The sequence below is a fragment of the Pezoporus occidentalis genome, unplaced genomic scaffold (assembly GCF_034315485.1).
Source record: "Pezoporus occidentalis ecotype Australia unplaced genomic scaffold, CSIRO_AGI_Poc_V1 ctg35, whole genome shotgun sequence".
NCBI classification, from domain to species: domain Eukaryota; kingdom Metazoa; phylum Chordata; class Aves; order Psittaciformes; family Psittacidae; genus Pezoporus; species Pezoporus occidentalis.
This window is the reverse complement of record NW_026915483.1, coordinates 3,324,600-3,337,710: the sequence shown is the minus strand read 5'-3', so window position 1 is coordinate 3,337,710 and position 13,111 is coordinate 3,324,600. Positions and strand designations below refer to the sequence as shown.

The window sequence follows — 13,111 nt, the reverse complement described above, 5'->3', positions numbered from 1 at the left end:
TGGTATCAAATACCTCTCTGCCAGACCCCAAAGGGCAGCTTCCAAAGATCTGTTCACCCCCAAATCTCCCTGATGCTTTCTGTTAGTATTACTTTGCACTGCAGATAATTTTTAATAAGGAGGCTGAAGTCCAGCATATGCAACAGCAGCTCCACCAGCTAACCCATCACCAGAAGATGCCTCTTTCTTCCTTGCAGGTGAGGAAAATGGTGTGTACATCAAAGGTGCTGGGTCTCAGTACCGTGTCCAGCTCAGAAGGCAGTGGGTGTAATGATCTGCTGCAGAAACCAACCTGCAACCTCCAAGAAAGGACCCTGACCTCCCATCAGAAATATGCATTTGCCACAGCAGCATCCTCATGTTAAAAAAGAAAAAGGCAGGTGAAGCCCAAGCTTCAGAAAAACAAGTGCTCTCTCCTTGATCCAGCAATCCCATCTGATCAGTGCCTCAGCATTTCAGTTTCCACATCACACAGCTGACTCGCACTGCTCCTGCGGCACATAGAGGAGCCACAGGCCAACAGCTCCAAACCCGGGGCTGAAGCCAAGGTCCTTCGTGTCACTTTATATTTAGTCAATTAAATAACGGCTCCTGTAAGAGGATGGTGTTGCAGGTGCCTGTGCTCAGTGGTTTCCCTGGGCTGCTGGTTTGGATCTCCCCACACAGCAGATCACAGCTGCTGACCTGCAGAAGGTCATGGCTTCATGGGTTTCGAATTGCTTTCCTATGGTTTCTTTAGCTAACCTCTTGCTTTGGCAGGACTGCAGGCTTCTATCCCTGCTGGCATTTGAAGCATGGCTGCAGAACACGAGTTTCCTACATGGCTGAAACACCTATTCCTCAAGATCAGCAGCTCTTTGTTTCCGGTCTTAACACAATTGCTCTATTGGCAAATTAGCCGCTACCTAGCCATGCATTCCAAAGGGCTTTATCTACCTCCTGGAAGCTCTACATATTTGACCAAGAGACCAGTTATGCTGGAGAGTCATCCAAGGGCAGAAAAGCTGCAATCATAGAACGGTTTGGGTTGGAAAAGACCTTAACATTATCCAGTTCCAACCCCCTGCCATGGGCAGGGACACCTCACACTAGACCCTGTCGCCCAAGGCTCTGTCCAACCTGGCCTTGAACACTGCCAGGGATGGGGCATTCACAACTTCTTTGGGCAACTGTTTCAGTGCATTACCACCCTCACATTAAAGAGCTTCTTCCTTATATCTAACCTGAACTTCCACTGTTTAAGTTTAAACCCATCACCCCTTGTCCTATCACTACAGCCAAGAATCCCTCACCAGGGGAGTGGATTATAACTTAGTCCTGGGCTTAAGACCCACCTGTGAAGTGTTAACACCACCTCAACCAAAACTCTGTGTGTTCTTCTTCCTAGTTCTTATTAATCTTGGGGTTTATAAAGTCTCCCACATCCCTATTACTGCTGCCTGGTGACCTTGCTGGCTCCAATGAAGGGCGAAATGATAAAGCTTTGTGACCAAGTCCACAAACACAGAAATATTTCACCTGAAGCTATAGCGCTATTAGAGCTCTTAAGTAGAACAGGGCTATTTAAAAAAATAAAAAATAGAAGCACATATGCGATGACCTTGCAGGGCCTGAGTGCTCTCTGAGAGTCAGGAAAAGTATATGAATCTGCATCATCATCCATTACAGAAATCAAATCATTCCTCATCCAGCTTTCTTAACAAAATCCATGATTGTAATGGTGCTGCTACCCTGGGGATTGCCCCAGTGTGGAAAGATGCCTTGTTTCAATAACACAGGGAGGCTGATTGACTCTTGATGGGACTCCAAGAGGTGATGATGATAAGCAAAAGGATGTAGCCCTGCACAGGGCAGCTGAGCAGTGGGTACACAGGGAGCACCTGACCGAGCTTGGGCCACAATGGCAGGATGCTGGATATCCACCCTGGATAAACAGAGATATTCCTTTTGTTTCAGCCCACACATCTGGAAAAGAACATGCCTAGGGAAATACTGAAGAAAGCCCTGCTTGAGAATTGTTGTTGAACCAATGCTGCAAGCACATAACTAGAGTGAGCTCATACAAGATACACCACTGCAAATACCACCTGTCCTCCCCTTCTTTCTCCTCTCTCATACCCCTCACTCAGCACTAAGGGCCACTGTCACTTTGGACACCCTCGGTAACTAAGGCATCTCACAGGATGGTCAGAGACATCACAGGAACTGGATTTCCTGAAAAGATCGGTGAGCAGCTGGATGCACACCGAAGATCCACGCTGCAGGTGTATCAACTGAGCATCTCCAAACGCAAACCGAGCCAATCCATTTATTTCTCTGCAGAGCCCATGCTATAGAAAATGATGGGAAGCCCACAGTGCAACAACTTCCCAACTCCTTGTGCACCCGCAACCTCGTCCCTGATAGTGTGAGGAGCAGAAAAGGCCTTGACTCTGTGTAAGCCCTGCTCAGCAATCACAAACACACCTGAATTATCAAGGCTGTTTTCAGCACAAATCCAAAACATCACCCCAAACTAGATACAATGAAGAAAAGTAACTCTACCGCAGCCAAAACCAGTTCAGTATATGCAAACTTGTGCCTTGCGGAGACTATTTCTTAAACCAGACAACGGCCCTATAGGCTGTTCCACACAGACAACCTATTTCTCACACCAGCAGCTCTCTTCCCCATAGTGATGGGGATACCCACTTGTTTGGAACACCACACACGGAAAATCCACTGCAGAATGCTGGGCAATGCACAACACATTATTTTGCCCTAACCTATCACCAAGCTTCTAGCAGGTAAAGCCTCTACCTATCGGGGCACATCCTGCCTGTTGTTTGTTGCTCATCAGCAATGTCTGAGCCAAAAGTGGCTCAGAGGCCACACTTCTTAAAGTCTGGGATGGACTCTGCTACCCACATATTGCTTGTTCTTTAAAAGACCCCACACCTCCTTTCCTGTGCCTCAGTGTCCCCTTTTAGCACTGATACTTCACAACCAGTTGCAAGCATCTGGGATGGGTGAGAGCCCTGGGAGAGGTCTTCTGGAGGCAGAGAAGGTTTTGATGGAGTCCAGACCAGGCCAGAAGAAAACATTGGCAGTTTTGATTAAGTGAAAAACTGCAGAATCAAGCTCATTATTAATACAGCTTTACACCGCTGTATGTTGTAAGGTGCTTTCTAAACCTGTCACTGCAATTTATCATGCAGCAGTGTAATAAAACACAGCTATAAAATTTTGGATTAAATGCTCAAGGTCAATGGTCGACTTTCAACTTCCCAATCTCTTCCTTGCTGCTTTAGCAGGTGCCATATTAAGCAGTTACAAATTCTGGGAGTAAGTTTCTTTGAAGAAAAGATGCTCTGTTGTGGAGCATCTCCAGAATTAAATCTTCAGCCATTTCATCTAATTACAAACCAATAAATAATAAATAATAAATAACGGGAGTAATAAACACTGACTGACTTCGGGATAAGGCTTTTGCTTCAGAAACGCTCTTTTTCCTTAGTGCTTGCAAAAGGTAGCTCTCTGCTCCTGTCTGAAAAATAGACAGAAGGTGATTGCCCAAATTTAATATACATTTGGATGGATAAAACCAGCCCCTTGGAGATTTTAGGGGGAATATTACAGCAGCGTAGACTGAGACTGAGACAAGGACTCCACTGCACTACGTTCTGAATGACAACAGTGTACGGTCCTGGTGAAACTTAGCTTTATATGTAAAGGGGCAACAGAAGCAGGTCATATTTACATCTGAAGTGTACACAAACATGCACAAGGCTCAGCTGCACAGCAACTGCAAAAGAAAGAGTGAGACTCTTCAAAATAATGGGGGAAAATCAGATCAGATGTCCCCTGCTCCAGCCCCAGCTATTCACACTCAGCAGCTGAAATGATTGTGTCAGGAGCTAATCTATGTGTTTGACTCAGGTGACTCCTGTTGTTTCATTACAGTGATGACAGGAGCATCCTCACACTCACTCACTATTAAAAACCCCTGAAAATGAGGATATTGTCCTAGATATTATTTTCTCTATTCTGGCACATGTGGCAGAAAGCTTACTGCTCAAGCTCTAAGTTGGCTATAATAAAAGACATTACTTCTTCCTGCAATCCTTGACTCTCTCAAAGCCTTAGAAGAGACCATAACAGCTACAAGAACATTGCTGCTATTAAATTAGTGGCATCAGTATTCCTTATTTTTAGAAGGTTTGGCTGCTTTCCCTGATGTTGAATAGGGCAACTGAATTACCAGCAAATTAATACTGTTTATCCTTTCTTTTCTGGGAGCTTAACAGCCTCCTGCTTTCCCCAGGTACTGATTATCTCCAGGAACTCATCTGTGGCCTAGTTTGAAATGTGTCACCCTAGAAAATGGGAGAAGGGCAGCTCAGTTTGGCATTGTGAGTGCAACACACGGCCCAAGTCAGGTGGTGTGAAGGCCAAAGGCTTTTGGTTTTGTAATTATATTAGTTGAGGTTGTCTTCCTCAACAAAACTCATCCCTGTACACTACACAAGACCTTGGGAACCCTGGTGTTGGCATAGCAAAGTCCAAGGAGGCAGTTTGCAAAAGGAAATCCTGCCAAAGGCCTGCAGCAGCATGATGGGCGCCCTGTGATGCTCACATGTTGGTGTGTCCTTGTCACCTCTACAGCCTGATACCTTGTCATGGTTTAAGCTCAGCCGTAAACCAGCCACGCAGTCCCCGCTCACTCCCCCCCCACTTTCCTCCCCCCACTCCAGGAGGGATGGGGATGAGAATCAAAAGAATGTAACTCCCATGGGCTGAAATAAGAACAGTTCAGTAACTAAGGTATAACACAAACCACTGCTGCTACCACCAATAATAATAATAATGATAAGGGAAATAACAAGGGGAGAGAATACAGCTGCTCACCACCCGCCAACCGATACCCAGCCTGACCGAGCAGTGATCTAGCCCTGCCGGGTAACTGCCCCCAGTTCTACATCCTGGGCATGACATGCTGTGGTATGGAATACTTCTTTGGCTGGTTTGGGTCAGGTGTCCTCTCTCTGCTTCCTCACAGCTTCCCTTCCTCCCTGGCAGAGCATGAGACTCAGAAAGTCCTTGGTCAGTCTAAACATTTGAGCAGTAACTAAAAATATCGGTGTTATCAGTGCTATTCCCAGGCTGAAAGCCAAAACCACAGCACTGCACCAGCTACTAAGGAATAAAATATGACTGCTACTGCTGAACCCAGGACATACCTGGAAGCTGAGGTGCAGCTGAAAGCACCTTTAGGGAAAGGTGATGCAATCTTCCTTCCTTTTCTTTCCATCCATTTAAGACTCTGCTCTGTAATACTTTTCTCATTTGGGGTAAGGAATGAGCTCCTAGCTCACACCAAAAAAAAAAAAAAGTGTAAATATTGCAAAACAAAACCCTTCTTTATCAGATTCATAGGTTTCACCCTGCAGGATTTGGTCAGGGAAAATCAATGTTCCCTTGTGCTCCTCACTCACATACCTCCCAGCTTGCCCTCCGCAATGGGAAGCGGGGAATTGTTGAACGTGAATGCTGCCGAGAACTACAAGCATCCGATCACAAAGTCCAAGCTACCCACTTTACTGCACACTAATCTGTTTTACTAGTTGTATTATAGTGACAGAATTGTTTTCTGCAGCCTAGTTCAGATTAAGAAACTGGGGGATAAGACACATTAAAACTTCTGCAATATATATTGCCAGAGCCTCAGCTGGTACAAAACAGCTTCCTGGGGGAATTCAGCAAAAAGTGAAGGGCAGAAACAGTCTCGGCTGCTGGTTTTCAGTTTGAGTCTGAAAAAATGGAGCTGCTCTGGTGCTACAAGCTAAAGCCTCAGGTGGTCACTGTAAATCTGCATCCATGCTGTCAAAGTAAAAAGAGCTGCTCTAGTGGAGACTTGGGATGGTTCACCGAGTGTTTTCAGAACACAGATATTTGCGCTACTTATGAAACACAAACATAAGCTCTGTTACACAGCAGCCAAGCCTAACAGCAAGTCCCCACACAAGGAGCATGCCAAGGAAATGAGGGACTATCACTTAAGGGTGTGTACAAACAAATACTGTTGTCACTGAAAGCATCAGACCCTGCATACGCTGCGGGCAACAGCTGCCTGGAGCTCCTAGGGATAGAGGGGACCGGCTGGCTTGGTCAGTCCTCGTAGGACACATCCTGTGCTTGGATGTGCCTCCCCATCCTGAGTCCTGGCTCAGAGAGCCACAGCACAGGCACACAGCTGAACGCCGGCGATGGGACAGGAACACTACAGCCTTTCCCTAAGGCCAAGCAAGCAAACAGCAGAGCCTCTGCACGCTTCAGGAAAGCTTTTGATCCACATGCTTCAGGGACGCTTTTTGATCCAAATTGCTGCCATTCAGCGCTGATGGAGGTGAGGCAAGGTTGGGGCTTTCCTCTCATGGCTGTGATGCCCACACCTGACACCAGCAAATGCACCATTCACCCCCTACCAGCCCTCGGGCCTGATGCTTCACATAGGAGATACTCAACACCCCAACACGGCTCCTACATGGCTGTAGACTGCACCCCCCTGCACCTCCACACAGTGACAGTTCTACCTCACTGCTGATATGGGAAAGGAATGGGCAAGCTATGGCAATAATTACCTGGTTTAATAACTCCACTAGTTACACAGGACTATGTTGAACGCTTCCCTTGGCATTTTTGAAACTTCTTTTCAGGAGAGATCAGCAAAAAATCCAGTGTTAAACCATTCTCTAGCTTTTCAGCAAAGTAAATCAAGCTTTGCATGGGCATCTGAACAGCTCTAACAGGCACCGCAGCAGAGCGAGACTTGGGCAGCCCTGTTCCTTTGATGAGAATTTCCAAATCACTGGAGTCATTCATAAGTCAAACTGCTCTGGTGCTAAATGCTCAGTCAATCAAATGAGATGTGTTAAATACACTCCTGGGCACGTGTTCCATTAGCTCCATGTTCTGCAAGCTCCCATTGCGCGCCTGTCTGCAGCCACTGAGTGACGGTGTCTCAGCTCAGATCACTGCAGACAGGGTGATCAAACAAGCATAAATCTTATCTGAGAGCAGAGCAGAGGAGGAAAGGACTATTAAATGGACATAACTCTGAGCAACTGCAGGGCCAGTGGGAAGGTACAAAAGCACAATCACCTGCATTAAGTCTAAAAGCACCTAGATGTATCATCCCCCATATTACCATGTAATAGCATAAGGGAGAATAAGGCTAAAACTCCTTGACAAAAGGCAGGAGACAGCTGACTAGGATAAAAGTCTACTACAGTGTTCCAGGTACAGAGCCACTGGCTTGAAAACTTGGAAAGAGAAGAAAGCGGGTTGGAAAACCTGCAGACAGTAGAACGCAGAGGTGACCAGAGCAGCATTTTACCTGCTCCAGTGATGTCCTAACTTTAGTACCAGACCATGAAATTTACAGTAGCCTCCACTCATTTGCATAGTTTTGGCACCAAATACTAGCCATCTTTTTGACTTTCAAACCATGTAACTTCCTCAGACACTCATCTGCAGACAATTGAACACACCAAAGGCATGGGCTGCCTGCTTTGGTTTTTTTTCCCCCCACTTGACTGCTTCAGAGACATTCCACGTAGTTTACCCCAGCCTTTTAAAACAGCATTTAAGTGTAACCTAAATGACAAGTGGTCCTTTTGCCTGCCTCCCCATAGCAGTTTCCCTCTCCCACTACAACTCACTTGCTTCTGTTGATATTGATGGGGCTGAGGCAAAAGTGCTTTTATCCACATTTAATAACAAGCCCCAGTGGAAATCTATCTCCAAGAGGCAGCACTCCCCAGGGCTTGGGCTCAGCATCACATCAGGGAGGCCAAAAGTGTGGCCTCGGACAATGGCACTGGCTTAAGCTGTTTGGGTCTTGCCCTCAAAGTGCTCCATTTGTGGGTTCTCAAGCAGGAACTCAGCCCTTGCAGAGCTACTTTCTGTGGGACCAAACCTTTGCAGTGGGTTATGATAGAATGGATTACTATAGGCTCTGATTCAAGCATCTCTTTACAAACCTTTACAAAGCATCTTTACTTTCAGCTGTGCTCTCAAAAAACCACTACAATGCACTATTAAGGAAACAAAACAAAGCAAAAATCTCTGCTTTCAAGAAACAGCATATTTTCAGAATTGCCTGAACAGCCAAGATAAATATTGATAAAGTTTCCTGCAATTACAGAGCGTGGTTCCCATCTACCTCCCATTGCAGACTTGAAGGCAGTCCAAGTTTTTCACTGAGCCATGAAAGTGCTATCAGAATCATTTTAAGAAGAGCAGAGCTCTATGCACTGCTTTGCAACTGATAAGAATGATGGACTCTGGCGATTTCATTGCTGTAATTATAAGCTGCCACAAGAAACGAGCAGCTACTTCATTTATTGCTCCACTCCATGCTTGCCTTTGGCTGAAACCTAGGCCCAGCTATTGCACACCAGCCTGCTCTCAGGGTGTTTTCATTGATGCCCATGGAAAGCTATTCGATTTCTGAGCAGGAGAGCTCACTGCTACCATCAGCAACACACCAGGGTCAGGCCTCTGGATGCGCAGAGGCTTTATAGAGACCTCTGTGCCCATATTAATGAAATGGGCAATATTTTGGAAAGTAGCAAAGGTGCTGCAACCCCAACTGGAAATAAAGGGAATGTTAACATCAAACTGCTCATGGACCACAATTTCCAAGGCATTTAGAAACTTCCAAAAAGCCAAAAGGCACCCAGAGAAGTCAAAAGATGCCTGAACCCAGTAATAAATAAGGTGGGCATCAGACATGTTTGAAAATCCAAACCAACACCAATTTACCTCTGCAAAACTTCCCCTCAATCCCTTTAGGCTCCACGCATGACTCATTTCCCTAAAGGACATTGGAAACATGATCATAAAATGAACCTGTTCATAGTACCCATGCAGATGTCCCTCTGCCCTGTCCTAGAGCTTAGATTTCTGGCTTATTTCTGCCCTTCCAATGCACCACACAGCAGGCGCTGGTGCAGGTTTACTCACCGGCACCGTATGTCGTGGCCAACATGATGGAGGAGACCCATGCGACCTCGCTATAGGACGTGCCAAAGAAACCCTGGATTTCTTTGAAGAAGATGGCTATGCCTTTGGGGAATGCGTACGCGAAGCCGATAGACACGAAAGCACCAAAGACCACCGCCCAGCCCCAGCCACCATCCGGTGGGCTGGGGGCTCGCCTTGTGTTAGCAGGCGGTGGCATGGCTCCTCAGAAAGCCTGAAACACAAGGTGCAAAGGTGGAGAGTCAGTCCTAGGTCCCCAGTCTATTCCATATAACTGGTATCTTCATGTTAAATGGCAAAACAGAATGGCAGGGGTGCGACATTAGAAATAAGTAACCAGATTGAAGCTGCGATGCTGCTGCTTCACATCTTCAAGGTGAAACTGAGAATCACAGAATCACCTAGTTTGGAAAAGACCTTTAAGATCACCAAGTCCAATCTTTACCCCAGGACTGCCAAGACCATCACTCAACCATGTCACTATGGATCTCATCTACATAGTTTTTGAACACTTGCAGGGATGGTGATTATAGAATCATAGAATCATAGTTTAGGATTGGAAAGGACCTTAAGATCATCTAGTTCCAACCCCCCTGCCATGGGCAGGGACACCTCACATTATCCTTACTCCAAAACCTGGCCACCCTTTTGGTAAAGAAATTTCTCCTAATATCCAAGTTAAACCTCCCCTGGTGCAGCTTGACGCTGCTAGCCCTTGTCCTATGACTTGTTGAGAGATGAAGTTAATATACCAGTTATATGGCATAGAGCCTCCCGCATCCATGCTGGGGCTGGCGGGAGAGCAGGATGGTCCCATGTATGCACAGTGGAGGTGAATTAGAACCAGTGCACCACCCCATCCGTGCGTGTCCCCAGCCCCAGGACAGGCTGGGCTGCAGCCCCGGACATGCATGGACCCCGCACCCTAACGTGGCGGCACCCACCTGCGGAGTACAGCACGGACACGGAGCCCCTTGTGGCCGACGGGACGCAGTTGGAATGGCACAGGATGGTCAGGACAGGGCGGGCGAGCCGCCTGCACCGCCCCACATGGAACCAGCCTGCCCCGGCCCGCCGCTGGGTTCTACAGCCTTCCTGCTTGTTCCTTTCCCCTACCGCTTTTCCTGCACATACACACACACACACACACACACACACACACACACACACACACGCACTCCCAGCCGAGGCACTCGGCAAGCAGCCACAGTAATTTCTTTCCCTCCCTGTGTTCCCACCAGTATCCCAGCTCCGTTCTCCTCCTTACAAAGTCTCCGGCTGCTCTCTAGTCCCGTACCTCCACAGCACTGCAGCCTCACGGTCATCCACCCGCTGGTTACGTTCACCCATTCCATGTATATTCCGGCTTTTAGGTCAAAGTCTGTTTCAGGAAGCGATAGCAATGTTTGCCCTTGATGGAAAGTTGTAATTTTCGCTGGAGACATGCATCTTGCTCAACCTGCCTTAAGTAACAGCCCTTGGCTCTTGGAGGAACTCAGCCTCATGCCTTTCCAGCCCCAGTTTTGGACATTCATATGGAGCAGTTAGGTGAGTGTCAGCACCCTGTCACCTCCCACAAGAGACCTTCTTTCCTCTGTGTGTAACCAGGAAGACTGGGGAATGATTTGGGCAGATTTTACAAATCAATTTGGCAAAACACCAAATTATTTGCCTGCAAATAATCACACTGCCTGCATTGCAAACACAGCAGTTTCTTTCCAGTTCCCCCGAGCAGAGCTTCCCTTTCTGCCTTGGCTTCTCTGCATGTTCAGGCTCAGACCAACTCTTCCCCAATCTCCTATAAAGCTGCACTCAGCCTAACACTCAAAACCCCAAGTCACACCAGTTTAGTGTGTGGAAATGAGCTGGGTTTAAAATCTGTATTTAAAGTTCTGTCCAAAAAGATGGAGGTCCTCTGCATGGGGATGCTGGGAGCCTTTCCCAGGCAGTCCAGGAAGAGCAAATCCCTGCTCATGAGGGTCTCTGTGAGGTTTGGCCACTATCCTGTCTCACACCTTTCTGGGCCTGTACAGAGCTCTTCCCTCCCCAAGGAATGGGGGACGAAGCTTGTTGCTCCTGGCTGGTGTTTCTTCTCTAATCTTGAACTAACAACACAATTTTAACAGTGGCACCACTGTTGTTCAGGTACAACCATGTCAATCTGTGATGAAATAAGGAGCTCTGCTCCTCTGTATTTCCATCCTCCCTCCAACACTCTCAAAACAGACACTGCATTACTGTAAATCCTATTTTTCTACATACATAATTAAGCAATAATGAAGAGGAATGGGAAAAAAAAATAAAATCACTGCCTAACTCAGTAGTTTTCCTGGCACAATCAACCTAGAGCTTTAGAGATGCCCTTACAACACGTCTGTAGGATGTTTTATTACTACTATTTCTTTCTTCCTATAAAACTGAGTAAACTTAAAATGACCGGGCGGCCTTTACTCTCAGGTAGAAGGGCTCCAGGATGACCTGGAGAGTCTTGTTTCCATACAGCCCAGACCCACTTCATGGGCCATGAGGCTACCTACTTTTACTGCATCACCTCTACTATGTAGTCTTGCACACACAAAGGAGCAGAGTGCAGTGGTGGGCAGTCTGCCATCACAAGAGACAATTAAAGTCTCTCCAGCATGAAAGCCCTGCCTGCAGCTGAACAAGGGGATAAGCCCAGGGGACAGGGCTGTTTCCCTCTATTTTACTACAGAGGGATGAGGGTTTGGATTAGTGGAGTTTTTCCTCATAAACGGGAATAAGGTTTGTTTCAGAGGCTGGTTTCTGTGTTCTGCCCCCCCAAAAATAACAGCTCAGACCAAATACGCATAAACACACCAGAGACTGAACTCGGGCACATCCTCAGCAGCAAGTGTGGAAGGTGGGGAGGACAGATGGAAACACCCAGGAGCAAAGGGATGAAGAAGCAGCCATGACCTCAACTGGAAGATGGGCCTTTCCTTCCAACACTAAATTTAGTCCCATATTAAAGCATGTTCCTTCAGCAAACCTTGATATGACAGCTTCTGCATACATGTGCTCACAGGCTGGTGGCAAACTCAGAACTGGAGCAGGAAACCAGTTGCAGCAGGAGGTACTGGGGGCAGTCTGAAAACGATTACTCTTCGCCCTCATGATGCTACTCTGGATGCTCACAAGCAACGCACAGCATCCTGAGAGCAGAGGGTGGGTCTGATAGCCGAAACAGTGTGTTCCCTAGGTCAAAAAGAACTAAGTAGCAATGTGGGGAGGATTGGGCTCATCTCACAGTAGCTGCCTGCGTGAGTGCTCCCCCTCCATCCAGGGAGCAGAAGCACCCCCGGGGCAGGCTCCACTCACCCATCCACAGAGAGCAGAAGCTTCCTGCAGGGCAGGGTTTTAATTTGCTGGCAAGGAGCAATGAAATTGATTGAAATTGCAAATACCTTCTCCAAATGGCTCACTCCCCTATCGCAGTGCTCCATGTAAATAAGTGACTGCTATTGTGGTGTATTCCCAGTACTCCACTACAGAGCTGTCCAAAGAAGAGGGGCAAAGTGGGAGGAGGGGCCAGGAGCAAGGCAGAATACCAAACTCTTCCTCTCCCCCTAAAAGGGTCCATTTTCACTTCCGTTTCATAGGATCCTTCCTTCCCATAGAATCACAGAATTCTACGACTCTATGGAAAGGGCCTATTCCACAAACTTTGCAAAGCTTTCCACGACAGTTCCCATAGATATTTTAAGCCATGATTTGTAAAATCAAATGAACCAACATAATTCATTATTGAAACTTAAGCTTTGAGGAACAATATTTAAAACCCTAGAATGGTTTGGGTTAAAGGGACCTCATCCAACTCCAACCCCCTGCCACAGGAAGGGACACCTTCCACTGGACCAGGTTGCTCCAAGCCCTGTTCAACCTGGCCTTGAGCACTGCCAGGGATGGTGCAGCCACAGCTTCTCTGGGCAACCTGTGCCAGTGCCTCAACACCCTCACAGGGAACAACATAAGGTCACAGAAAACCAATTGCAAGTGTTGACAACTTGAGTGCTTTTTCTTTTCCTGGAAAAGAAAAAGAAAGGAAAGAAATGAGCTCACATGAGAA

The 13,111-nt window shown here is 47.0% G+C and overlaps 1 protein-coding gene across 5 annotated transcripts in view; it reads right to left on the bottom strand.

Annotated features, from left to right (window-relative positions):
* The window catches only part of LOC134169588 (monocarboxylate transporter 2-like), a 41,759-nt gene that overhangs the window by 17,285 nt on the left and 11,363 nt on the right, over nt 1–13,111 (bottom strand). For 2 of the 5 annotated variants that reach the window (XM_062630278.1, XM_062630279.1), the window contains exon 4: nt 10,292–10,405. The exons of 1 other annotated variant lie outside the window; for it this stretch is intronic. In XM_062630278.1, coding sequence (XP_062486262.1) covers nt 10,292–10,405 — 114 coding nt within the window. Of the gene's footprint in view, nt 1–9,006; nt 9,239–9,968; nt 10,118–10,291; nt 10,406–13,111 lie in introns of those variants that run through there. 2 more of the 5 variants (XM_062630282.1, XM_062630280.1) reach the window with 2 other exon arrangements.